Genomic DNA, 27,576 nt, shown 5'->3' on the forward strand with positions numbered 1-27,576 from the left:
CCTCTCTTTCTACCAATTATCTTTTCAGCTGCTTCTAACATAGCTGTTTTGAAAAGATCCCAGTATTTTTCCACTTCATTTTCTTCAAGATCTTTAAGAGCCTCAAACCTGTTCTTGACCTCTCTTGTACTCTTTTTGTATCCTGCAATCTTGTAGTTTCTGTGTATTGAATAATCTGAATCTGTGTTCTTTCTTTCTGAGTGCTTTAAACTTCAATTTGATATTTGCTTTCAGCAAGTAATGATCGCTCCCTATATCTGCTCCTCTAAATACTCTTGTGTCTAACACTGATGTTTTCCACGTCTATCTCATTTTGCGTACAGCCATCTGGTGAAATCCATGGGTTTTTTTGTGTGTTTTGTGGCAAATTGCCGATACGATTATGATGGGTCCTGCTCTTCCTCTTCTTGGGAGGGGGGGTTCAGGGCACAGTTTCCTGCCCCTGAACTAGGGTATCTACTGTCCCACTAGTAACCCAGAGAAGGGTAGTGGAGAGGGAGGGACCCGGGCCTGTCCTCTACTCCGGGTCCCAGCCCAGGGGCCCTAGGGATAGTGGTAAACCACTTGAACTAGTGCTTCCTTCCCCAGGGCTACTTCCTTCTCCTATTCTTCAGCTTGTGGGGCTTCCTGCTCCCCCCTGCACAAGCTGGGTGTCTCTTTAACTAGGGTCTTGGTCTTCTAGCCAGCCACGGCAGTTCTCCAAACTCTCTCCTCTACTTCAACTCCTTCAAACTGCTCCAACTCCAGACCACTCTGCTCTAACTCCTTCCCCTGGCTGATTGAAGCAGGTGGTTTTTATCAGGTGACTAGCTTTAGGTGCTCTAATTGGCTTCAGGTGCTTTTAATTAATCTATAGAAACCTTTCTTCCCTCTACAGGGAATAAGGCTTCTCCTCATCCTGGGACTTCCATATCTCTCCTACATCACTTGCCTGCTGCCTTCTGGCCATGCTGTATCACAGTTTTTATGTTGGAAGAAAGAATTGCAGATGCTAAAATTGTTTTCGGCACAAAATTCAAGAAGTCTTGTGCCATTGTCTGTTGTTATTGTTTCAGTTGTATGTGGGCCGATGACTGTTTGTTTCCCAATCTCTTCTTTCATTTCTGATCCGGGCATTTAAACCTCCCATAACCAGGACAAGATCATGGTTTGGTATTTCTTTCATTACATCTTTCAATTCTGTATAGAATCTCTCTTTATCCTCTTCATCTGTATCGTTGTTTGGAGTGTATGCCTGGATTATGGTGCACTTAATGTGCTGAGAGTGGAATCTAGCTGCCATAGCTTATCTGATATTGGCTGCCAATTCACAAGTGATTTCTTTGCAGTGCTATTCATGATGATCCCTACACCTTTCATGTTTGTTTCTACCTGAATATAACATTGTTTGTTTTTTCTACAGATGTTATATACCTTGATCTTTCCACCTGACTTCAAGAAGTCCTAGGATGTCAATTTTATATCTATCCATTTCTTTGATGACCTGTGCTAATTTTCCTGAACTATTTAAAATTCATACATTCCAGGTAGCTATGGATGTACTCTTTTTGACCGTCAGAATTTGAATCATCGAGTGAGTGACTTCCTGATGGATTTGATAATCCACTGTCATATGTGCATCCGAATGCTTTCCATCCTCCTCAGGCCATGATTTTTGGTTTATATGGTTTATGTGAGTAATTTCTGTAGCTAGAACTTTATTTTACGGTGAAGCCACCTCATCAACCAGCCCTCCTCCTTTCTGATCCGGGCTTGGGACTGGCCCTGGCGGAGTTGCTCGTAGGCACTAGACCAATGGTTTCCAAACTGGGGTTCATGAACCCCTGGAGGCTTGTGAAATGTTACAGGGAGTTCTCGGGGGGCGGGGGGGGGAGAATTCCAGGGGTGCACAAAGCTGTCCCTAGGAACCCCGGGCAGCACGGGGCCAGCAACCTGGAGCCCCTGGACTTCTAAGAGCTAAGCAGATCAAAGCAAACATATCTATCACACTAAGGAGATGTAAACTTCAAAACTCTTTATAAGAAATGGAAAGGGAGGTGGATATTTTTTGGTGTGTTTAAAATTAAATAGGCAGCTAGTATTGCTTTTAAAATTATTATCAAGAACAAGTTTTTAAGCTGTGTTGTAACATGCGTTGTTTGCCTGGACTGCTCAAGACCTGAATGTTTGTATAGGAGGAACTCTTTGAGTTGGCTTCTTAAATACCTTCATTCTGTTTCATATTTGATACTCCTTGATGAAACATAGGAGCCTTGTCTTATAACAGGCTTATTCAAAGTGATACAAGCTACGAAAGTGAGATCTTGGAAGAGTGTTGCCATTTTCATAATGTAATAAAAATACTGTAATGATAAATAATAATATTGAATAGTGTGTAATAAGCATGTCATAAAAACAAAAGATCACTGTTTTTTAATTTTATACTCATGTAAAGGAGAAAATCCTGGGAAATCCTCATTTTTAGGAGGGGGTTTGCGAGACTTGACATTTTAGTGAAAGGGGTTCACAGGTTTTTAAAGTTTGGGAACAACTGCACTAGACTAATATAAATGTAAATGAACATGCTTTGGAGCTTTACTCAAAGCTGTATAGATAGCCTCTGTTCTGTGCAGCAGTTCTGAGTGTCTTACACATCCTCAACCTGAGAATTGAGTTAATCAGCACTCATGGACGGAAATATTACACATGTAGGAGCTATAGGGAGCCGTACCAAATTCACGGTCCCTTTTGGTCAATTTCAAGCTCATAGGATTTTTTAAATGGCCACTTTCACAGTTTCAGATATTTACATCTGAAATTTCATGGTGTTATAACCATGGGGGTCCTGACCCAAAAGAGCGTTGTGGGGGTGGCTGTCGCAAGGCTATTGGGGGGGGGGGGGGAGGAGGGTGTGTGTGTCACAGTATTGCCACCCTTACTTCTGCGCTGCAGCTGCGGACAGAGGCACTACCTTCAGAGCTGGGCAGCGCAGAAATGAAAGGGTCACATGTTGTAAGGGTGTGTTATCACTTGAGGAGGGCAGGGCCAGTCTTATGGGTGGGCGACTGTGCAGGGCCCTGTGGTTGGGAGGCACTGTGGCCCCCCCCAGCCAGCTCACGGCTCCTTTAATCCCTAAGCACTGGGCCTAGAGCAGGGAGGGGCAGGGCTGGGGACAATGGTGCCAGAACCTTTGTAGAAGTGAGGGGGCCACCGGTGCTGGAACCGGGGGCGGCAGGGACCATGCCCTCCACTTTTTAACATGGGCATAGTTTGGGGGGGGCAGAGGGAGGCATTGCCCCCCCAAACTGCAAGCCTTTGGGCACACACAAAGCAGTGCCGATAGGGGCTGCGCTTCGTGGCAGTGTTGCCCTCCGAACGGCAAACCTCAGGAAGGTGCAGAGTGGCACACAGCTTCTGTTCCATCAAGAGAGCAAGAGGGGACCTGGCATGAGTAAGAGAAGGAAGTGGGCCTCAGACTGGGCATAGCCAATCCCCAGATGCAGCCACAAGGGGGTGCCCCAGCAGTTACTAAACCCTGTTACAAAGTCACATTTGGCTAACAGTTACCCGCTTTAAATAGGGACTCTGTCTGAGTAAAGAGCTCAGAGACTGAACTTAATGAGAAGAGGGCATGTAACTGCCTGTTAACTTGCTGCTCTTCTGAGGAAAAGAGTGCCTTATACAAATCTAGGGAATGAGTATTTTATATGCGGATGTGTCAAAATCTGCAACACTGAGCTACAGGCAAAGTTCTCTATCTGACTATGCAAGTTGAGCAGACCAAGTCGACTATTCAGAGACCTGAATGCTGCTCTCTACAAAGATAAACTGACCAGATTGAAGTGTTCGGCTATGGACTGCAGTTTTCATTCCAGTTTGGAAGAATCCAGATGATGTTACATTTTGCAGTCTGTGCTTGGTGTTGACTAAAATCTCATGGTATTTCACCCACACAAAGCGTGTCTTGTAACGTTTCACTTTAGCATACCACACAGAACTGAACTGAACAGGGAACAAACAAAATGGATACCCTGCTCCCTATGACATGTATCTGACGAAGTGGGTATTCACCCACGAAAGCTTATGCTCCAATATGTCTGTTAGTCTATAAGGTGCCACAGAACTCTTTGCCTGTCTCCTATCAGTGTAGCCAGCAGCTGGTAGTCCAGAGGCAAGTGGAAGATGGACTGCACAGGGAGAGAGTTATAAAAACTGAAGTGTTCTCTCCTCCCCGTTCTGCCCCACACCGCCACTGTCTAAATTTAAAACTGGCAGTTAGACAATCCCAGAGGGATACAAAATTGTTCCATAGATACATCTCAGAGGAGCTGTGGCAGAGCTTTTGTACCACTTAAGAAATGTTGAGTAAAACTGCCGAATATTAGCAAATATCAGCTGACAAGATTAACCAGCTGATCACAGTACTCCATTTCTGATTTGGGCTTGAAAATTGATCCAGAGACTGACTACACCTTCAGAAGTTTAAAAACACACCCCACCCTCCCCTTTACAGGGGAGCACGGAACATTTCCAATATCTTGGTAAGTGAACAGAGCCAGGAAAGATTTGGCCCAGCTGTGGGGAACTTCAGCGTGGTTGTAGGCACTAAGGCATCACACCACTGAATGGAATAACTCCTGAATACCATTTAAAAAAATCGGAGCTTAAGTCTCATTTTCAAAAGTGATTTAGGGCATGTCTACAATACAGACTTTTGCTGACACAAGTTACATTGGCATAAAGCAGCCGCCGTTAGTATATCGCTTGTGCTGGTCATGCGTGGCTGCTTGCGTCATGCTGCTTGTTTTGATGCACAGGGCCGTGCACTGTGGCTAGATATCCCAGCGTGCAACCTGGAACTGTCAAGCACATTGTTTTGGCAATGCATGGCGGGGCAGAAACGAGTCACACGGGGTGACCGGGAGCAAGGGGTCAACTTCCCAGCATGCAACGGTCTCCATCCCATAGTGTCATCTCTATTCCATAATTTTTACACCTTTTTAAAAAATCTCACAAACGTGTGCGGTCCTTCTCGCTGTCTGCCATTTCTAATGGACGCGTGGAGCTGACACATCTCTGGATTATTGTCCATAAGCATCGCAAGCACAGGCTAAACGGTCCTCCAGTATTTGCAGAGCTTGTGAGAAAACCTGAATTGGCGTGGAACATGATGATTTCTTGGAGGACAGATTGTGGGACATAGAACCAATTTAACGTCGTTGGTGGCGTTCACAGAGCAGCTATTGGTGGTGGATCTTGTCGGTTTAAATGCGGAATAAATGTATTTAGATCAGAGGGGCACCCTCCACATGTATGCTAGTAACTGAGGTAATTTGGCTCATAGGCTGCAAATGCTGCCAGAATTTGACCTTCTATAGTGACTAGAGTGCCACTTCCAGTGTCTTAGCCAGCCACTTTTGTATCTGCAAAACAGCTATTGAAAGCTGTGTGAATTGTAGTAGAGTGCTTATAGATACTGGCAATGCAGCCAGTAGGTAGGCAAATGAAGCAACTAATTTGTTACTTTTAAGTGCTTTGGGGGGCATGGAGCACAAGCAGTCCATAAAAACACATTTTATTCTGTGTAGCACTGAGTGACTTAGTTTTAAGTGGTTTCCAGAACAAGGTTGTTTTTACCATATGGTGAAAACCTACTAGGGAGAAAAAGGTAAAATAGTGCTCAACTGAACATGAGATACATAGAGGTTTTTGGTTAAAACCTTGAAGGAAGTAGTGCTTGAGGTAGACAATGCAGGGAATTCTGTAGTCAGACTTTTTTTCTCCCAAGGCTATGTGTACATTAAATATAGCAAGCTTGCTAAATTGTCAGCGACAAGCATAATTTATTCTTAAACAAGGGTAATAAATTACCAGAGAGCAACCCTGCCTGGAAAAAGGTATATCCTCTTACATACATGACTGCTGAGCCTGATTTTATCCGCTTGTGTGCTGGTACAACTTTCGCTTGCTCTCAGCGTGGCTGCATTGTCATACGTCATAGAGCTTATGAGTGCTTTAGCCTTCCTATTCAGCAGTGCTTGCACATAGTCTGTGTATGCCAGAACATCGGGGGCAGCATGTGTAAATGCAGAGCATTCATCAATGTGCAGCATTAGAAAAATCTGGGATATTTAAGCAGGATTTCAGTCTGTTATCCAGCAACCGTGAAAAGTGTCTTACCTGGCTAGCTTTACTTTTGCACAGATATACTGTTTAAATATCAGCTGTGAAACCTAATAGTGAACAGAAATGGAAGACGCTGCATAACCCACTGAAATTTAACACGGTCTCAGAGACCTCAGTATTTTATACTGGTCGTTGTCATTTCTTCCATTATGGTTTTTTCTTTTTTTATAATTATCAATTCAGGATGATTCTTGATAGGTACAGTGTTTCATCCTGGACCTTATTTCATATTTTTCTCTGCTCACCTATATCCTGTAATTTTCTTTAAGCGTTAAGTAAAAGGAGTTCAGAAATATTGTTTAAATCATCTGCTTTAAATTGACCTTCAGTGGGCAGATATTCCAGCTCCCTTGATAATCCTTTCCTGATGTCATCATGTAATGAAGTTTGGCATCAGCCTTGATTGATTTTTTTTTTTTTAATCTACTTTTGTGATAGTGTGACTCAAGTGAATATCAAATTCATGTTTTTGTTGGGGCGTGTGTGGAAGAAAGTGTAGATGGAAGGAGAGAAGAGACACTTTGTGGGCAAGTCTCCTTTTCCCCCAATTCTGCAAACACCCTCAGGATTTGTTTTCACTTATTGAAGACATTTCTGCTCCTGTAGTGAAATCATAATCCTTGGGTTTTACATGGGTCTGAAATAGGAGAAAGTGGGCCAGGAGGGCATGTTCTTTTAATCTGTGAATTATAAATGATCTAAACAGGCTGTCTGCACTGCTTTATAACAGGAAACTTTGCATACTAAGAAAACGCAGGGGTTTTGTGTCAAATTAAAAAAATCAGTCTTTGGCCTTAATTTTACTTACTGGTGTTACAAATGACACTTAAGATAGCTGAAATATTCAGTGAAAAATATTTTCAGTATACTTGTTTGTTCTGTTTTTGTGTGGGTCTCTTATGCAGAAAGAGAAGAGAATTTCTTTAAAATGTGGTTATTAAACCACAAAGTGGCATGGTAATTTAGGGGCATGATTAGTTCCTGAAATTATTTCTTAGCTTTATTGAGTGGATTTTTAAATCTGTTTCTGTTATATGTTGTGACAAAGTCAGGAGGGTCTGGGAAAACAGGTATGTTAACCCTAGAATGCTGAAGGCCCTTTTTCCTACAAGCTGGAAAGGGGTCACTTCAGGTCAGTTAGGAATACCTGAGTCCAATTAAGGGCTGCCTGAAACCTGTTAAATCCTCTCTCCTGGCTGGAGAAGACAAGCTGCTGCAAGGCTGGCAGTAGCAGGAAGATAGGCTTCTCCAGCATGTGATTCTGTGCTGCTTCCCATAGGGGAGACACCCAAACCCAGTGCCTGGGGAAGGACTGACACCCCAGGGCCAGCAACAGAACAACACCTTCCCCATGAGGGGGCCAGAGAAAGGTATTCCTTTTTGTTTCAGTGTGTTATAGACTTGTTTCCCTTTGGTTGGCAGAGGAGCACTCCTCAGGCCTGCTCCAAGGCCTACTGGGAAGACACTGAGAAACAAACCCCGAAGGGGGAAGACGAACACGCTCCAGAGTGGGACTGATTTCCCCAGGCGCTGTCCCTGTAGGAGGAGGGAGCGCTAAGTCCGGTGAGGCAGAAGGGGTGCCTTGCCACAATGTCCTGTTTCTATATGCCTCCTCCAAAGCTCGGCAGACCAGATTGAAAATAGTTCCTCCTTCTATTTTGGAGAAGAGGGAAATATGGGTACTAACTGTGTTTGGGCTGCAGCGAGACAGGATTCTAGGTGCTGATTAGTTTTTAAACTGTTGTGCCTATCACTGTAACATCTGTCTTGAGGTAGATATTCTATAGTGCCGACAGTATGCTTTGGTGTTATACAAAGAGAAGATGAGGTCCCTGCTTTGAGGAGCTAAAATCTAATGCTAACTGAAATATGTTCAGACATGTCAAAAGAAAGCCCAAACACTCAAGGAAGTGCAGGGGCAAATATGGTGGTTCTCCCCCCATCCATTGGACAACTGTCTGGTAAGGAGGCAGGAAGGAGTGAAGTATGGGCAGATCCAGACCCATGGGTCAACCATCCTGCATGCTGGCCAGCAAAAAGGAGTATGCTATAGCAAAGGGCTACAGGAAGTTACTTGGGAAATACAACAGGCACTGTGTGGCTAACTACGTATGCCAACTGGTGCCTTCTTTCTACTCCTGTACTGTGCCCAGTTTAGTCCTGTATGGGCAACGTTCAAATGGGGGAATGAGATGAAAGCTGTCTAATTCAAAAGTCAAACTTCGCACTTATATTTCTGTGCGGGGGTGGGTAGAATCTTACATTTCCCTTTGTACAGGGCATCTTAATGTGGCGAATTGTAAACTTGTGGGCTACAAACCCTGTCATTTCTGTGACAGGTGAATTTAACTGAAGGTGGACACAGCAGATGCCTCTTCCATATACTGCAGAGGTCCCCAAACTGTGAGGTGCACCCTGGTTGGGGGTGGCATGGAGGAACATTCGGGGAGGGGGGGAAGAGAGTGCGGCGGGGCCCTGGATTGCCCGCGTGGGGAGGGAGTGCCAGCCTGCTCCCAGTGGTGGCTCCGCTCTTGGCTGCTGGCCCTGGCTCCCAATCCAGCTATGGCTTTGGCCCCTGGCCCGGCTGTGACTCCAGCCCCAGGCTCAGCCCCCTTACCCGTGTCTATGCATCCCCCACCTCTGGGAGCCACAGCCCTGCTCCTGGCCCCAGCTCCTGACTGCAGCTTCTGGGAGTAGAAGGGAAGACGGGGATGCAATGTGAAAAGTTGGGGGACCACTGATATACTGGATAAATTCTCAGAATGCTGGTAGTTCTCTTTGAGGATGCACAAGGGGTGCATGTGTCCTGCAAATCTTTGAAGGTCTTTTCATACCCTGAGGAAACAGGTATCCGAACCCAGCTACCAGGCAAACTGACTTATTTATGTGCCCACTCTAACAGATATGACACCTAAAATCAGCATAGAGAAGACTGCAGAGAGAGAAAAAACATTGTACTAGGTGTCAGTACCAATGTTATCAGTGTCTTGCTTCAGACCTAGAGCGGGGCTTCCCCAAACACAGAGGCAGATATTCTAAATGGAGCTCATGGCCTTCCCACAAGGACAGACTGCATAAGGCCTCAGGAGAGAACCCCTAAGCCTCATGTGTGACATTGAGGGCTAGTGACAAAAAACAGCCTGTGGCATAGAGAGAAAAATTATCTAGTGCCAACCCTGGTATTGGTGGCACAACCTTTGGCATTGATGCCTGCAGCTGAACAAAGACCACTTGATGTGCCCCCAGAAGAACCAGGCATGTCCTCAGTACAGTCCTGGTACAGAAAGTTCTGTAGGCCCTGGCACTGCTCCTACAGATTTACTCCTTCATTAGGGCACATGTTCTCACCGGCTTTGAGCAGAGAATCTTCTCCTCTGAGATCTGTGGGTGACACCACTGAAAGACCACTTGGCTGACCCTACAGGGTTCAGCGACCATCACATCAGGATTGACATTGAACTGGGCAATATCAGATGAGCCAGCCACATCCATAGGACATGCCACTGTGGCCCTATTGAACATATTGGGGTCCAACCTCCATGTGCTTCTAAGAGCCAATGTCTACCACACTCCAGGAGGAGAGAGATCACTCTCCCCAGTGGCATCCATGGTTAGGTCACTGACTCCAGGGCAGGGGGAGAGGAAGGAATCAGGAAGAAGGAGACCTGGGACCAGAGCAACACCTCCACCCTACTTTACCACCGAAGGACTTTTCATCCTTGTCAGCTGATGAAATGGTATCCTCGGTGCTGGTTTACTTCAGGAATTTCTTATGAGAGTTGTGGAGACTCTCTAGAAATAGACACATTTGTCATACAAGAAAAAAAAAATCAAAAGTTGTTCATCATATTGACAACTTCTGTCCTGGTTAGAATTGCTATCCAAATGAATGAGGGACTGATAGACCCTGCTGTGGGTGGCAAAATATCAAGCCCTTCTGGCCAACTATGATTCTTTGACCTAGGTAGAACAATTCCCTCTTTTATTTCTTTGAGCTTTTCCCTGTTCTATGGTGGGAGCTTTGATAATCGTAGACGACCAATTGGTGGCCAGATGGCCCTACAGGTGGGCAATGGCTGTATTTGTGGTCACAGCGATGACTATGTGCGGAATGTCATGGCTTCAAGGATTGGGCATTAGCAGGGACACACATAAGCCACAATTGAGGACCTGACTTTTGAAGGCGTGGAACTATTCAGTGAGCAGATAGACAATGCCATGCACTCCATTAAAAAGATTGTAAGGCCACTTGGAGATACACATCTCAGCCCCGTCTTGCAAGCCATACAGTCATCAATCCCAGATGAGAGAGTGACATTTTAACACACCAGACAACCTGATTACCATGGCCCTGTTGAACCCACGTTTCTTCTTGGTGCCAGCCTTCCTTCTCCCCTGCATCTATAGGGCATCAGCAAATTTTGACAGGATTTTTGGGAGCCATAACAGAGCCAGCCCAGAAGGCATGATCTGTGGTAACATCAGACAGGTGCTGGAGATCGCCCACAGCTCTTCCATCCAGTTCCACTTTTTGCCCTCTAGTCCCCCACTTCCTTTGCCCTCTTAAGGGACATTTCTTACGAGAGACTGTTACAAGCAGAAGTGTCTCATTCCTTTGTCTAGGACCCATAGAGGAGGTTCCATGAGAGTTCAGGGGAAGAGGCTTCTAGTCCCAGTATTTCCTTATTACGAAGAAGAAAGGAGGTCTTCGTCCTATACTACAGCTGAAGAAATTCAACAAATACATATGCTGCCCCAGGATCAGGATGGTAACTCTCTTGCTTCCATACTTTCACTTCTTCACACTCATGACTGGTTCATGACTTTCGACTGCAGGGTGCATACTTCCCCATAGTGAAGTCCACAGGAAGTGTCTCAGTCAGTGTGACCCAACCATTGCCAGTAAAGGGTACCGTCCTTCAAACTCTCAGCAACACCATTTTCACAAGATGCCTGGCAGTGGTCGCAGCACGTTTAAGGAGAAAGGGAATCCACTTTTAGTCATGCCTACATGAATGGCTGATCAGAGGCAGGTCCCAGGAGCAAACTGCAGCAGCTCGGCAGTGTGTTCCTCTCTCTTCTCCCAACTAGAAACTAGTGTTTCTTCATGATGGGTTACTTGCTATAGACTGAGATCAAAAGGCATTGTTGCAATCAAGCTGGAAAGGTAAAATGGGCCTAGATAAGGAGCATCCCAACAATCAAGCATAATTGCCAGGTTTAAAAGTGTGAAGAAGCGACTCCTTGGCCCCAACATGCTGATATAAGTGGTTTGCCAAGGCTGAGAGAGAGAGATATTAAAGGGAACACTAAGGGCATGGCTACCCTAGGGACATTACAGCGGCACCAATTAAAAACTCTATGTAGCCACTCTAAGCCGATGGGAGAAAGCTCTTCTGTCAGCTTAACCACTCCAGCCCCTGCAAGCAGCAGAAGCTGTATCATTGGGAGAAGTTCTTCTGCCGACATAGCGCAGTCCCTACTGGTGCTTATGTCGGAATAACTTTTGTTACTCACCTCTGAGCGACATAAATTATGCTGACATAAGCTGTGGCGTTGATACAACATAAATTGATTAAGATCCTGGGCCTAGGGGGAAAAAAAAGGAGTGAGTTTGGGTGAGCTAAGGAAGGTTGCCCAGGGAGTGTTCGTTAAGTTGACATGCAACTGAGGGAACACACAGACAGTGCATGCTGCAAGCAGAATGGTCTGTTTCTCTCAGCCATGCCCGGGGAGAATGCTAGCCACAGGGGAACTTAGAAAAGCTGTCAAGGAAAGATTAAGGTAACGGTAAGATCCAAACGCACAGGCCACCCACTGTTTATACGCTTTGCCCTGTGTGCTCTGCACCTTTGGGGGAATGAATATAATGCTTTGTTTTTGTTTTGTAGAGGTGCTGTTTTTTGAGTCACTGGAATGTTTAATCAGTTTGCTATTCACAGGTCCCCATAGGGAAAAGGCTCACAGGTACCAAATGCAGTTGGGCCTGTAGCATTCCCACTTTTGGAAGATGGGTACTGCAGGCCAGAGATCCAGTGTGTCACTGCTGCAAACAAAGGTGTGACTTTTTTTTTTTTTTTTTTTTTTTTTAAATCTAGCTAGCGCAGCTAAAAACAGCAGTGAAGATGCAGCGGCGTGGGCTTTACACACTCCCCCAAAACCCTGGGTGTGTACTTGTGTGCCTAGCTTATGCTGGGGTCTGTGCTGCCACATCTGGACTACTATTTTTAGCCATGTTAGCTAGCTTAAAGCTAGTGTGGCTAGGTCTACATGAGTTGCAATCACACCTTCAATTGCACTGTATACATCCCTCCAGTCTGAGTGATTGGACCATGGTACTGCCCAGGGTAAGGTGCAGAAATTCGGGCCTGTCTCTTAAGTGAGAGGGGTGCACTTAAGTGGGGGACTAAAACGATCGGAAGGTGCCGTTTGCCCGGTAATTGTGACACAGCACTTCCTGATGCACTATGTAAACAAGGAAGGAGGCTCTCGGTCATCCCCTCTCTATCAGGAAACAATCAGGATGTGGATATGGTGCCATTATTACTGAGTAATCCCATTTGCTCTGTACCTTCTAGGAGCCAGCAGTGACCTGGAAGACTTCTTAAACGGACATGTGGTAAACAACCTTGAGTGGTTGCTGCAGAATCCATCATGGACCTAATATTTCACCAGTACTGCACTTGAAATATGCTGGACTGGCAATTGATTTGTTGAAGTCCACCTTGCGGCAGTATTGGTGTTGCTCTCTGATACAGTCATTCTCTTTTCTCATCCGGTATCAGAATTCTCAAGGGCATCCTACCTACTTATCCACCTACTAGAGATACTAGTCTGATGTGGCATCTCAGCATTGTCTTCAAGCTCATAGAGCCTATTTCAAGCTGCCCTTCAATTGTTTGATTCATCATCGTACCCTCAAGACCATTTTTCTAGTTGCTACTGCCTCCAGCACGGAGGGTCAGCAAGCTCCAAGCCCTTATGACTGGATCTCTTCAGGGGCAAGGAGGTACGAAGGTAACCCCTTCAGTTCCACCCTAAAGTGGTTTTGAAATTTCACCTATATCAGTCTATTAACTTACTACTTGTCTTTCCAAAACCACATGCAATGCCAGGGGAGAAGCTGCTTACTTTGGAAGTTTCAAGAGCCTTGCTTTATTATCTTGACAGGACTGAGCATTTTAGATTATCACCCCACTTCTGTGGCTATATCTGGCCTGTCAAAGGGCCAAGCTATGCTTTTGTAAAAGATATGCTCTAGGACTTATTTTGGTGAAGTTCTATGGCCTGCGTTGTACAGGAGGTCAGAGTAGTTGATCGCAATGGTGCCATCTGGCCTTGGAATCTGTGAACCACAGGGAGTCTCTTAAGTGGATCACACAGTGTCTTGCCATCTGTTGTCAATTAGCTTGTGAGCCTCTCTCCGAATGTCAAATCGTACTCCACCAGGGCTCGGGCATTAACAGAAATACCAGTATAGCTTATATCAAGGTAAATAGATGCAGCTACCTAAGCGGTGTCCACACTGCTGCACACGTTGATTTAAGCTACTTTGCCTTTGAAGCTGTATCCACACTGTGCTCTGCTGTGTTGATCAAAGCATGTTGCACTGTGAGTAGGCATCTCAGGGTACTAAGTGCTACTTCTAGGTGCTACACTTTCTAGGTAACTTTCACAGCAGATTGTGGGATATTTCCTGGATGCTCAAAGAATCCTGGGATTAGTGCTCAGATTCATGTGATCTCTTTTTCTGAATCACAGTAATCTTTTAGTGGTCATTTGCCTCTCCCTGACAGCAGTTTTAAAAATGAAAGAAATGCAGACGAACACTTTTTTATGTATATTATTTATATCAGCAGGATGACCTTGTCTCGTAGGTAACCCTAGTTGATGTGCTTTTTGTACAGTTGTGTGAGGAAGCAGAGGAGGTTTCCAGGGAAACACTCCTATATAATCCCCTCATTGAGCATCTAAACTTAGTTAAGCACTGCTTCTGAAGATGGTCTTGCTTGCTTGCTCTTCAGTTCTGCAGTTGGAGGTCATTCAAAAGAAACGTTTTCCCACAGGCTTCACAATATAGTTGTGGGAAAGCTTATTTTTGCGAGGGGGGGAAGGAGGGAGGAAGTCCTGCTATACCTAAATCAGGTTTCTAGAGTTGAAACTCCAAAGTTATTGGATCAGATTGGAACACACTTTCCAAATTCATTTTTTAAACTACATATACCTCCCACTACACACAGGCCATATAGTCCTGCTGGCCAATAAAGTCCAGGGAACTATTTGTGTGAGTAAGTATATCGGATCACTGCCTGACTACGTTTCCTGTGTGGTTAGAATTGGAGGAATATATTTAACAAACTTAAACAGGGGATGTGGTCTGGGAAAAATGTGAGGCGGGGATGGAAGGGAACTGAAAAGAAAATTTATGACTGGGCAATTGCTGTTACTTTTTTTTAGATTTACCTTGGTTTCTTCTGACTGGAGAGAATTTAGATCTAGTGTGATGTTTCTATGCGCTTTACATTTGTTTTAAATGCGTAATATTCCTACGCAGGTTCTGGAAGAATTGAGGAAGTAGATAACTACCTTTTTGTTGTTGTTGTTGTCATTGGTTTGACCAATAGGAGACTAAAACACAAAATAAATCTCAACCTGGTAGATTTAAAACACTAGATCAAGCTAATTACATTATTGTCCCTGGCAAGCTCCTCTAGCCTTCACGTTTTCACTGAGCCTGGTATGAGTGTATTTTGCCTCTTGTTAAAGTGGCTGAACTAAGTGTTCCAAGGATGAAGCAGTGGCATCTACATTTTAAGATCAGTTTAGTAGCAGTAACAAAGAATTAGGGGTTTTCTAGAGATAAACATTCTCAAAGTGCTCTCTACTGTCTCGTCTCGTAAACAATTCCCAGATGAAAGCGGGGCTCTTATTCAAAAGAGGATGCTTGAAACGAAGGGACATATGTACAAAGGTTTAATTGCTGTTAATATTTGAACATGCTGTTTTCCTCTGTGCATATCTCTATCCAAGTATTCATATAAATTTTATTCCTTTCAAAGTAAATGACTGGAATCACAAATCTGAAACTTTGAAAGCAAATACATCCTACCAGTGTGGGCATTATTCTTGTTGTAATTTAATGTAAGAACTTAAGGACCCTTAACGTAGGCTGCTCATGAAAATAGCATTGACGCATGAAACCTGGCAGACATCTTTTTAAAGCTCTACTTATGTACTGTACAGTATTTGAAACTTCCTGTTTACCTACAAATAGCTGATTAACTTCATTTATATTAAACCAGACCTCGGACGGCTTGTCTACTCTTACAACCATTTTCACGTCTGCTTAGTGAAGGTGCTACCTATGCTGAAGGGAGAGCTTCTCCCGTCAGTGTAGATATTCCACCTCCCCAGGTGGCAGTAACTGTCTACACTGGGGTTAGGTCAGTATAACTATGTCGCTCAGGGATGTGGATTTTCCACACCCCGAGTGATGTAGTTATGCTGACATAAATTCCTAATGTAGACCAAGCCTGACTAACAGTGTTTTGCATTTATTTGTGACCTAGATTCAAGAGAGTAGTACTATAAGGTGGTGGTTTTCAGTTTTTTTCTGGCCACCTAGTTGAAGAAAATTGTTGATGTTCATGACCCAACAGAGCTGGGGATGAGGGGTTTGGCATGTGGGAGGGGATCAGGGCTGGGGCAGAGAGTTGGGGTGAGGGCTCGGAGGGGTTCAGAGTGTGGGAGGGAGCTCTGAGCTGGGGCAGGGAGTTGGGGTGCAGCTGGGGGTGCAAGCTCTGAGGTGGGGCCAGGGATGAGGGGTTTGGGGTGCAGGATGGGGCTCTGGGTTTGGGGAGGCTCAGGGCTGGGGCAGTGGGTTGGGATGGGGGAGGGGGTCTGGGTTGGGGGTGCAGGCTCTGGGCTGGGGCCGGGGATGAGGGGCTTGGGATACAGGAAAGGCAGAATTCTCGCCTGCAGGCACCCCTCCCAGCTCCCATTGGCTGGTTCCCGGCCAATGGGAGTGTGGAGCCAGTGCTCGGGGCAGAGGCAGTGTGCGGAGCACCATGGTCCCCCCTGCCTAGGAGCCGGGCCTGCTGCTGGCCGCTTCCGGGGTACAGCGCGTTGTCAAAACAGGTAGGGACTAGCCTGCCTTTGCCAGGTAGCACCACAGACGGGACTTTTAACGGCCCTGTCGGCGGTGCTGACCAGAGCTGCCGCGACCCAGTCCCTTCCATTCTGCGACCCAACTGTGGGTCATGACCCATGGTTTGAAAACCACTGCTATAAAGTGTGAGATTTTAGTGTAGTGAGAGGGGATGGTACTGTGCCCATGAGTGTACATTTGGGCAGAGATATTTACTCTTTTTTTTTTTTTTCTGTTCTACCCTCACACCCTGCCAACACACCCTCTAAAAAAAATGCCTGTCCTTATATTGACCCAAATTTCCAAATCCCTGGATTAGATGATTAATCTAGGACTGTGTCTCTAAAGTGGCTGACTTTGGCTTTTGCTAAACAGAGAGACTGAATTCCAGAGATTCTTCTGCTGATTTACAGACAACCCTCATTTGGACAAGTGAGCATTCCAGGCCCTTTGAGCAGGGCATGAGAGATAAATTAGTCTCTAAAATGTCTGGGTCCCAATTAATTTTGGGCTCTCTAAATGTTAACTAACACCTTGAATTGTATTTGGAAATATCGGTAACTTTTTAAAAAACAGTCTTACATTTAAAAAAAGTCACAGCACACAGCAAGATAACTTCCTTGATTTGAAATGACTAGATACAGTATGTAATGCTGTGACCATTTCCGAATGAAAGGTGGTCTTCTACATCACAATTGTTAACCATGCATTTGTTTGTTTCTGCAGAAATTCCTGAAATTCCAGAAAGCATCTCCTTTTGCAAAGCATTACAAGTAGCAGACTTCAGTGGGAACCCACTGACCAGGTAACACTCCCCCTTATGCTAAGTGCTTTCCAGGCCAGCACTACAATCTTATTTAACTTGCTCAGTTCTTAAAGTAAATATAGTGTGTGTCTGAGTCATGCAGGGTCTATTTCTTCCACAGGGTGGTAGCCAAAGATCAGAGTTACAGGGACAAGTGCACCCTTTCTTCCCAGGGGTTGAAGATTACAGGCTACTCAGAACAAATGTGAATTTAGTCAGTACTTAAGAACACAAATCCAAATGATAAAAAGCCTGGCAAGCAGGGCCAGCAGTATAAACCAGCAAAGCTATGGTGCTGTATTTTTCCACTGTCATCTGTTCCTTTCATCTCTAGCCTTTGTCTATACGTGGGATGTAGCAGTCAGTAACCAGCAAACCAGTGTAGCTGTACTGGCATAGTTTGACTGCTTAAAATTAGGGTTAATTCAGCAGGTGCAAATAATGGCTCTCCTTGACTACGCCTGAGGCTTGCACCCATGCCGTATCCCTAGCCACTGAATTAGGGCTAATCCAATATATTTATACGTGACATGTGGCCAAACTGTTCTCCATCTGATGGTGACTGCTGCTTCTCTAATATCCATATTCCCTCCCTTGGTGCAATTGCATGGTTGCAGTGAAAGCAGTTCATAGTGGCATTAGTCACTGCTCCCTCCTGTTTTGGCCTAGGAAAGAGTAATAGTTGATGGTAGTTCTTCGTCTCATGTTCTGTACAGCACCAAATAAACTGTAACTGATCATTTTAAGAAAGCGTCCTTTAGATGTTTCTTGATTGGCTCAGTTTGGCAGGATTCGCTTGATTGCTGTGGCTCTGATTCAGCCTAATGAATTAGTGTTCTTTACCCCACCACTCCACATAGCAAAGGAGAAGGACAGGCTCTTGGACAATCAAGATGATTGATAGAGAAATCAAATAGGCGGCAAATGAATGATAGACAGGGACTCTGTGCAGGAGCAGCTAGGAGAAGTGGGGCTCAGCTCAGCCTTCAAGTGCTGAGTTGCTACTAGGTGCTGCAGCACCTACTATAACTTCCTTTGCCCTGGCTGGTTGCATCTAGCAAGAAGGGGGTAAAAGGAAAGCCTCTAATGCATTGTGACTGTCTCTAGAGGTTTAGAAATAGGGAGGGAATCCGCATAAGTGATCCTTCCCTGATGGAACAGAGTAGCATGTTTGTCATGTAGAGAGGGCACCAATCCAACATTGCATAGACATAGGGCCTTCTGCCTGTAGCCGTCCCTCTTCCTACCCTGGAATATTTAGGCTAATGTTGCCTAATATGATGGGACTATAACATGGCCTAAGCCATAGCATTCTCTAACTAAGTAATAGTTGTCGTGTCCATGCTAGCAGTAAAAGCATTGTTGTGGATATCACAACTGTGTTCTGGCTTGTTACACTTGTGCTGTTAGGCCCTGTGCTGCTCTTGTTATTCAAGCAAAGAATTAGTTTTCTGATCCTTCTATATTTCATGTAACAATGTTTAAAAGGATTACTCGTAAGCTGAATCCTTCCCTATTTCCTAAACTGTAAAGAAAGTCACAAGGTGTTAGAAAATAACACTAAGCTTCTATTTGCTGGGGTTTAAAATGAGGAGCAATATGCAGCACACTTCTTGATGAAGGGAGAACCGTTGTATTGTATTGGGGGGTGGGGAGCCACTTAAAATGATTTACTGAAAATAAATATGTATTGGTCTTTGTCTAATATATATTATATTGCAGTCAAAACAACTACATGAAAAGAACTGTAAGGTTTCAAAATCCAGGGTTCAAAAGCTGTAAAATGTCACAATTTAAGGTTGCTTGGTACAATTTTTAATTCTGTCTCCTTGTGCATATGCATTATGACAACCTTCAGTTATATCACACATTGCTTTTTCCACAGGACCCATACCTCTGTCAGTGCACTGGCTGGATGGGTGCTCACAGAATGAGCAGCTGTTCAATATTTTGTTTTCTTCTCATTGTTCAACATGTAGCCCCAAGTTTTATTTACTGCACAGTATTGAAGTCTTGCTCTGAAGACAAAATTATTAATTTCCTTGTGGGTTTTAGTATGGTGATCATCACAATAGAATCTGAGTGCTTCAGATATTTATTAATTTACCTTCACAAAACCCTGGTGAGGTGAGGTGGTGGTATTATCCCTAGGTTACAGAAAGCAAATGGGACACTGAGGGACTAAGGTAAAAACTGTCCCCTTATCTTGGATGCCCAAATTGAGAATGCCTTAGAACTGGTTTTGAGATTATTTAGCATTTTATAGCATTTCATACGTTCCAGCACAGCTCTTATGCGTACTCAGCACTTCTGCATATTAGATTCCAAGGTATCAAATTGGGTATCCAGAAGCTGAAGAACACACATGACCAAAATGTTCATGTTTTGGCCACTGAGTTCCTTGCCGAGCATCACACAGGAACTCTGGCAGAGGCAGGGATAGAATCCAGTTCTCCTGGGCAATGTTCAGTTGTCTTAACCACGAGACCACCCTCTGTCTTCTTGCAATTCCCTGCCTCATTAATTACTCACCTTCCAACTTCTGCAACAAATGAAACAGAGGTCCTATAGACAACAGCCTCTTTTACTATACAGTCCTGATTAAACCCTGGAGCATAGGTCATCCTGTGCACTGAATGAGGAAGGGATCATGTGGAAAATATAGTATGGGATCATGTAATTTGTGTACACATTAGGATACAGTCTTTAAAGGGGTTGAGTTAAGGTTGCACAGGCAATTTTCTAACTTTTGAATGCTTGACTGTTTGTAGCTTTCTAGGTGTAAAAAACAAACCAGCAGAAATTCAATTCCATGGAACCATGTTGACACTCAAATGGTTGCAACATTTAGATCCATTGCACAGACCTCTGCCACTTGAATTAACAGAGTAAACTGACAGAGGATAACAACTTATTACTGGTTGGTGGACTAGCACTAGAGGGAGTCGGACACATTTTGCCAGTGAGTCTCTCAGCTATTTGCTGACACCAGAGAAATGTTGAGACTTGGGAATCTTGGGTTTCAATCTGGATTTTGGTGGAGAGTGTGCTGTAGTGGTCACACATCCTTCTGCCCTGTCTCCTTCAGTCTAGCCAGTCCTGATCAACTCCTTGCATCCCCTCTCAGGTCAGATTCTTGTCCGCTCTGCATTGAAGTTAGGTGGCTTCTTCCATAGCACTGCTTGGGATCCAGCAAGCAGGAGCATTGAGAGAACAGGAAAAAATTTCCTTGCATTTCTGGTCTGATGCCATAACAGCCCAGCAGGTCAGAGCAGCAATTGCAGGGAAAGTCCTGCTCAGCCCCGACAGCCAGGGCCTGAGTATGCTCAGTACATATGGAATCTTTGGAGGATCATAGAAGATTAGGGTTGGAAGAGACCTCAAGAGGTCATCTAGTCCAGTTTTTTCTGGATCATTTTTTTCCTGTTTGTATTTCCAGTATTTATAACACTACCCAATGTAATAATCTTCAGTTTTAAAAGTGGCTGTCAACCAATTTTTTTCCATTAGATTTTTATTTATTTAGGCCCTTTCTTTATGTATAAATCTATCTCAGGCTAGGCATTTTGACTAGCTTTTAAAAAAGGTAACCTCTACCAGCTAAATAAGCCTGCAGTTTAACCCCAGCCTTCAAACAATTAGAAACCAAAAAAATCAATTGACATTTGAAAATGCACTGATGTCCCCTGAATCTGTGAAAAGAAATAGTTCTTGCTGCATGCCCTAAAGATAGCTCATGTTAACAAATCTTATCTGATCACTAGGCCAAAAGGTCTCTGCCTGTTCTACATTAGGTCGCCTTTTCCTTAGCGTGATCCATCTCCCACATAGCTGGGATCAAGCCCCTTGGTATTTAGCGGTATGAGATGGCTAGGATGGCTGCGCAATGTGTTCCATGCTTTAGACATCTTTAACAAATAGTTAAAAATACAAAAGAGGCTGCTCCATAACCTAATATTGAAACAGGTGGCATGAAAAAATAAATTTCCCATGCTTCCGAAACAATAACTCTTCCCTCACAGGTTTCAGAGTAGCAGCCGTGTTAGTCTGTATTCGCAAAAAGAAAAGGAGTACTTGTGGCACCTTAGAGACTAAGTGAAGTGAGATGAAGTGAGCTGTAGCTCACAAAAGTTTATGCTCAAAATAAATTGGTTAATTTTGAGCATAAACTTTTGTGAGCTACAGCTCACTTCATCTCACTTCACTTAGTCTCTAAGGTGCCACAAGTACTCTTTTCTTCTTCCCTCACAATATATGCTGCTTCAACAGCTTTTGAATGTATCTTTTGTGGTGGTTTTCTTATATGGGATATGCGTTGCCTTAATACATACAAACAAGAAGAAAATTAAACCCATTTGGTTTACTTTTAACTTTTTTCTTTCTAGTGCTTTCCCCTTTGTCTTAGTACTGTTGTTTAGCTTTTTATATAAGAGCCACCTCCTATCCTTTTCCACCAACTATATACAATCTGACTGTGCCAATATGAATAGTTATTGTAGTACAAGTGTTTGATTTATCCGAATTAATATCTCCACAGGTTGCCTGAAAGCTTTCCGGAATTACAGAATCTAACGTGTCTTTCTGTAAATGACATCTCACTGCAGGCACTACCTGAAAACATTGGGAAGTAAGTTGTTTGTTTTTTTGTTTGTTTTTTTTTTAATCAAGATATGATATTTAATTTGTTTTCACTGACTTAGATGTGGTACACCAGGTGTATGCAAAAATGTAAAGATTAAATTTACAAGTATGTTACACAAATTAGTAATTGATTCAGGGTAATACGTTTTTTTTTTAGTCTGTTTAAAAACCTTCTCTTGTGTTCCTATCAGTCACTCCATTGAGGTGACTGCGCTGAACTTGGGGTATATGTGCATATGTTTAGTCTTTGGGAGGTACAAATCTAGGGAGTTGGGAGAAGCTGGACAGACTACAGGATAAAAGACTAAAAGGATGTTATCAGTTTGATAATTGCACCTCTGTTCAAACTTGTTACCTGCAATTCTTCATCATGCTGAGAGCCACAGATCTATTACAGTGAGTGCCTGAGCCTTGTTGCAGCTCACAGAGAGACCCAGACCTAGCAGCAGGAGAATGCCCCACCCGCTGAAGTTCCACACAGTTTTATGTGCTTCTGCAGTGGCTGGTGGCTCTGACCGGTCCCCCTGCCACAGAGCTTGTCTGAGGGAAATTGCAAACTTCTGTTACAAATTTCCGACCACCAGTCTGGGTTAGTCTTTGTCCAGTTCCCAACAGTGTCCCACTGCTGCATTTGCCTTTTTGGGGAGACTTCCCCCCAGCTTTTCCTCCCCCCCTGAGATATTTGCAGCAGCTGGTGCCCTGCAGGCTTCAGGGAGAGTGCTACACCGAGAAGAAAAAGGCAAAAGGAAAGGTCTGTTTCTCCTGTGTCTCCCTTTATTGTGTGTGTCTCACTGGGGAGCTTAGCTGGCTCCGAGGGTAGAGTGCAGTTCATCTCTTCAGTCTAGTCCAGGCAGGGTTGATTAGGATCTTCATGCTTTTGTTGTTCGTTCCTGATGGCTCACCAAATTTGATGGCCTGTTGTCTGATGGGTGTCTTCTCAATACACACCCAGTTGTAATGGTTACATAGTCCATATTTCTAATTTTAGATTCAGAATTGATACATGCATTCATACAAATTGGATAATCACATTCAGTAAATTATAACCTTTCCACTGATACCTTACAAAATCCATCTCGCATAAAGTACATCTCAGTTATGTCATATCTGTAACAGAAGCATATTTCCATAAAGAATATGGAGTGCAACATCACAGCGCCATTTATTACTTTCTGGTCTCCCGGCTTCCATTTTATAAGGGCATGATGTTCGTTTAGTGTGCACCAGTCCAAATTCAACCTGGTGTCACTTCTGAAGTTAAACTTAACTGTCTTTCATGGTGGTCAGGGACTCAGCATTTCAAACTGGGGAAGATATTTTTTAACCTAATAGAGTGGCCTCCTCACTATAAAAGCCTTTTGTAGGCAGCCAAGTCCAGGCAGGTGTCACCTCAGCTCCTTCTTATGGGCATGAAAGCTCTCAGTTGGCATCAGCCAAAAAAGAACTTCATACTTTATTTTTTTTTTTTTAATTTAGACACCTTTCTTATGCTTTCACAAACCATGCTAACTTGGATCATACCTCCCATACTGACCACCTCTCTTGACCCGAAATATTCCCTATTGTAAGGAGTTCTTCCTGAATAGATAGTGGGGAAACAAATCTGTTTAATGTAGGCCTTTGTCATTGAGATCAGACACTTGGACAAGTCAGTTCTCCACTCTCATCATGTTGTAGTGGGAAAACTTGATGAAAAGCTGAGACAACTCCGGAGTTATTGGGGAAAAATAGACTTACAATCCTGGCTGCTGCCAGACACTACTGCAAGAAATACAGATAACATGACAAGCAGCCCCTGAAGTACAACAAGAGGGATTGCTGTTTTGCAAGGGGTACCTGGAACAAATATAGGATGCTCTGGCAAGGTCAGTAGTTGCCCTCAGTTGCCTCAGAACAATCTGTTAGACTCCTGACTGGTGCTGGGCTCTTTCATTTTGAGAATAAATGGCTGCCTATAGCTTTCCTCAAAATGAGGTCACTGGACATTGTCGAGAAGGGCTACTCCTTGGAGCTGTGCTAGAATTACAAGCACAGGTTTGTCCCTTTTCTAGTCTCTAGTAGTCTATGGGAATGCCAGGGCAGGAATGAAATCCTACATAATCTACTTCAGATCAGAGCAATATCACCATTCTCCATCATGGCTGTTCCTTGTACTGTGTCTAGCTTTAGAGAATTGGGAAGAAATAGACTGACCCCAGTTGGAACACCTGAAGTTCCTAAAGAAGGCTCACATTCTAATGTTATCATTCGTCAGACAGCTCTCCAGCTTGGCATACGGATTGTGAACTATTTTCTTCAAAACTGATTGTTACCCTTTGATCTGACAGATGCTTCCAAGGTCTCTTCCAAGATCATGAGAGTATTAATATTGGCTTTAAGGAAAAAGGGCGTTCACTCTTGTCTGTTCCTGGAAAACTCTGCTCGTCTGGGCTCTGTTTAGAAAGTTGAGACAAACCTGTAGTGATGCGGCTTCTGGAGTATTGTGGATGCAAGATAAAACAGATGTATGGTGCCAGGGACTCAGTCATTGGTGTGGACTGAGGATGAATTCTATTAGTAAAAGGTCTTATGGCAAAGAATGTTAACATCAGATATAGATGGTCATAAGGGAAAACTAGTGTGTCAGAAACAATAACCTATTTCTTAGTGAAGCCTGTTGGGAATGCTGTGCACAGACACTTAATGAATCGGAGTTCACACGAGCCCTACCCAGTAATTTGTGTTCTCTTCCGCATCTCACTTGAAATAACGTTTGTTGACAGAGGTCAAGGTCCTATTGTCTTTTTTTCCACTCCGCTCTGTGAATTGGGGAGTGCAGATAATGAGATTTTTTTTTTCCAAAAGGGTCCACTCTTAGTGTGGTAGGCAAAGAAATCTTTTGTCAGATGTTAGCAGGAGTTAGTGGAGAGGACTCTTTCAGGTCCCAATTCTATCCAGGAAAATAGGTCTTAGAACGAAAGCATAGCATCCACTGGCTGGAACACAATGATTTGAGGTCTCGGTGTACTCTTCTTCCCATTGGTAACAGACTTGTTCTGGTTGTGACAGTCTCTATCTGATGGGATTTTCATAAGTAAAGTAGAACACAGTAAGCCCATCCCTAGAGAAAATCAGCTTCTGTCCTGGACAGACCAGAGTTTCCTGCCTTGATGTGCACTTCCCATCAAATGGAGGAGGAGGAGGAGGAGGATGATTACCAAGACTTACGTGGCAGAAGTCCAGATCAAGCAGAGTGGCATTTGGATCCAGAAATATTCTTGCTGATTATAAGTCAATTTGATGGGCTGATGATTGATCTCTTTGCATCTGGAAATGGCCATTAAGTGCCCTGTGGCCTCTCCATATGTCAGGTTCTGGGTTCAAGGTGATGGATGATCCCTTGCAAAGCTGGGTAAGGTCTCTGCTCTTTGCCTACTCACCTCTTTTCCACTTCTCCCCAGGACAAAAGATAGGAAAGAGAGTGTGGCAGTGATGTTGGTTATGTCTTACTGGTTCTTGGGCTTGATTAACCGAACATTGGACCGTTGGCTGTGTCTGCCTGAGGAGGTCTGTTATTGAAAAAGCAATCCTTGACCCAGGAACAGATAGGTTCAAAATGGATGGTTGGATGAAGTGATCATCGTTCTCATGGATTCTAGAAAGAAATTGACACTCACAGCAGCACTATGTAATAACTAGGCCATCCCTGATAGGTGTGTCTAACCTGTTCTTAAAAACTTCCAATGCTGGAGATTCCACAACCTCCCTAGGGAATTTATTCCAGTGCTTAACCACCCTGACAGTTTGGAAGTTTTTCCTAATATCCAACCTAAACGTCCCTTTCTGCAATTTAAACTCATTGTTTCTTGTGCTATCCTCAAAGGTTAACAAGAACCATTTTTCACCCTCCTCCTTGTAACAACCTTTTATGTACTTGAAAACTCTTATCATGTCCCCTCTGTCTTCTCTTCTCCAGACTAAACAAACCCATTTTTTTCAATCTTTCCTCATAGGTTATTGATTCTAGACTTTTAATAATTTTTATTGCTCTTCTCTGGACTTTCTCCAATTTGTCCAACTCTTTCCTGAAACGTGGTGCCCAGAACCGGACAGAATACTTCAGCTAAGGCCTAAGCAGTGCAGAGCCTTAAATTCCTCCGGGGGGCTCTAATGTAGGTGTATGAGACTGTCCAAGCAAAAGGTAACATCTCTGTACTATAATGTTCTCAGCATGGTTGAGAGAGAATTTTTTGTACAAACCCTGACACTAAATGCTTCTGTAGAGCAGCTTCCCTGGGTCCACTCCAAGACTATAGAGCCCAACCTAGGAAACTCATTCTGCTCCTTCCAGCACTTTACCCCTGTCATAAATATAAAAGGAAGGGTAACCACCTTTCTGTATACAGAACTATAAAATCCCTCCTGGCCAGAGGCAAAACCCTTTCACCTGTAAAGGGTTAAGAAGCTAAGATAACCTCACTGGCACCTGACCAAAATGACCAATGAGGAGACAAGTTACTTTCAAAGCTGGACCGGGTGGGAACAAAGGATCTGTCTGTCTGTGTGATACTTTTGCAGGGAACAGATCAGGAATGCTCTTCGGAACTCCTGTAAAAAGTTAGTAAGCAATCTAGCTGGAAATGCATTAGATTTCCTTTTGTTTAAATGGCTGGTAAAATAGGTTGTGCTGAATGGAATGTATATTCCTGTTTTTGTGCCTTTTTGTAACTTAAAAGGTTTTGCCTAGAGGGATTCTCTGTGCTTTGAATCTGATTACCCTGTAAGTATTTACCATCCTGATTTTACAGAGGTGATTCTTTTTTACTTTTTCTTTAATTAAAATTCTTCTTTTAAGATCCTGATTGCTTTTCCATTGTTCTTAAGATTCAAGGGTTTGGGTCTGTGTTCACCTATGCGAATTGGTGAGGATTTTTATCAAGCCTTCCCCAGGAAAGGGGGTGTAGGGCTTGGGGGTATATTCTGGGGGGGAAGACATCTCCAGGTGGGGTCTTTCCCTGTTCTTTGTTTAACACGCTTGGTGGTGGCAGCATAGTGTTCAAGGACAAGGCAAAGTTTTTGTACCTTGAGGAAGTTTTTAACCTAAGCTGGTAAGAATAAGCTTAGGGGGTCTTTCATGCAGGTCCCCACATCTGTACCCTAGAATTCAGACTGGGGAAGGAACCTTGACAACCCCATTGAAGCCCTGTACCAGGTTTTATTATATTCACTATTCCCATTAAAGTAGACTTTCTGATAACTCTAATCTCCAGTCAGGTAAGTTTAGGAAAATAGAATGGAATATCATGTCTGTGAAAGTTGTTTCACGCAGAGAGGGTGTCAGGGGTGGGGCATTCACCTACTGCTAGTGACTGAGAGGTCTGATTCTGCCCCAAAGCTGCAAGCAGGCTGAAGTAGTTACTGTAACAGATCTGTGGACCTTACTATTCAAAGAAAGAAAACATTCCGGTAAGCACAGGTATATTTTTTCCTCTTGTTACAAGTAACGCTTTTATGACTACTAGAATTGAAAGATTAGTGGGGATAAGGATTTGTCTCTATTGACAGGTCTTGTGTACTTAAAACATTCCACAAGACATAAGACTTCTGAGAAACTTGTAACTAGACATGCTTTCCAGAGTAGATGGAAAGCTAAATATCCTTCGATATCTGGTCAGAAAGATGAAGTCACAAAACATAATTTTGATTTTAGAAGTACTTTTTATAAGTTGTAGGCTTAAAATGGCAGTGATTTGAGTCAAGTTGTATTGATATCTGTGGACTGAAAGATTTTACAGAGGCAATGGAAATGTCTCAGAAATGCATACCAAATGTTAGGCTT

The 27,576-nt window shown here is 43.7% G+C and overlaps 1 protein-coding gene across 1 annotated transcript in view; it reads left to right on the forward strand.

Moving 5' to 3' along the window:
* The window catches only part of LRRC1 (leucine rich repeat containing 1), a 121,565-nt gene that overhangs the window by 38,952 nt on the left and 55,037 nt on the right, over nucleotides 1-27,576 (forward strand). The window contains exons 3-4 of the mRNA XM_073336268.2: nucleotides 17,039-17,117; nucleotides 21,655-21,744. Of these exons, the coding sequence (XP_073192369.1) occupies nucleotides 17,039-17,117; nucleotides 21,655-21,744 (169 nt within the window). The remainder of the gene's footprint in view (nucleotides 1-17,038; nucleotides 17,118-21,654; nucleotides 21,745-27,576) is intronic.

The sequence above is a fragment of the Lepidochelys kempii genome, chromosome 3 (assembly GCF_965140285.1).
Source record: "Lepidochelys kempii isolate rLepKem1 chromosome 3, rLepKem1.hap1, whole genome shotgun sequence".
Classification (NCBI taxonomy): Eukaryota; Metazoa; Chordata; order Testudines; family Cheloniidae; genus Lepidochelys; species Lepidochelys kempii.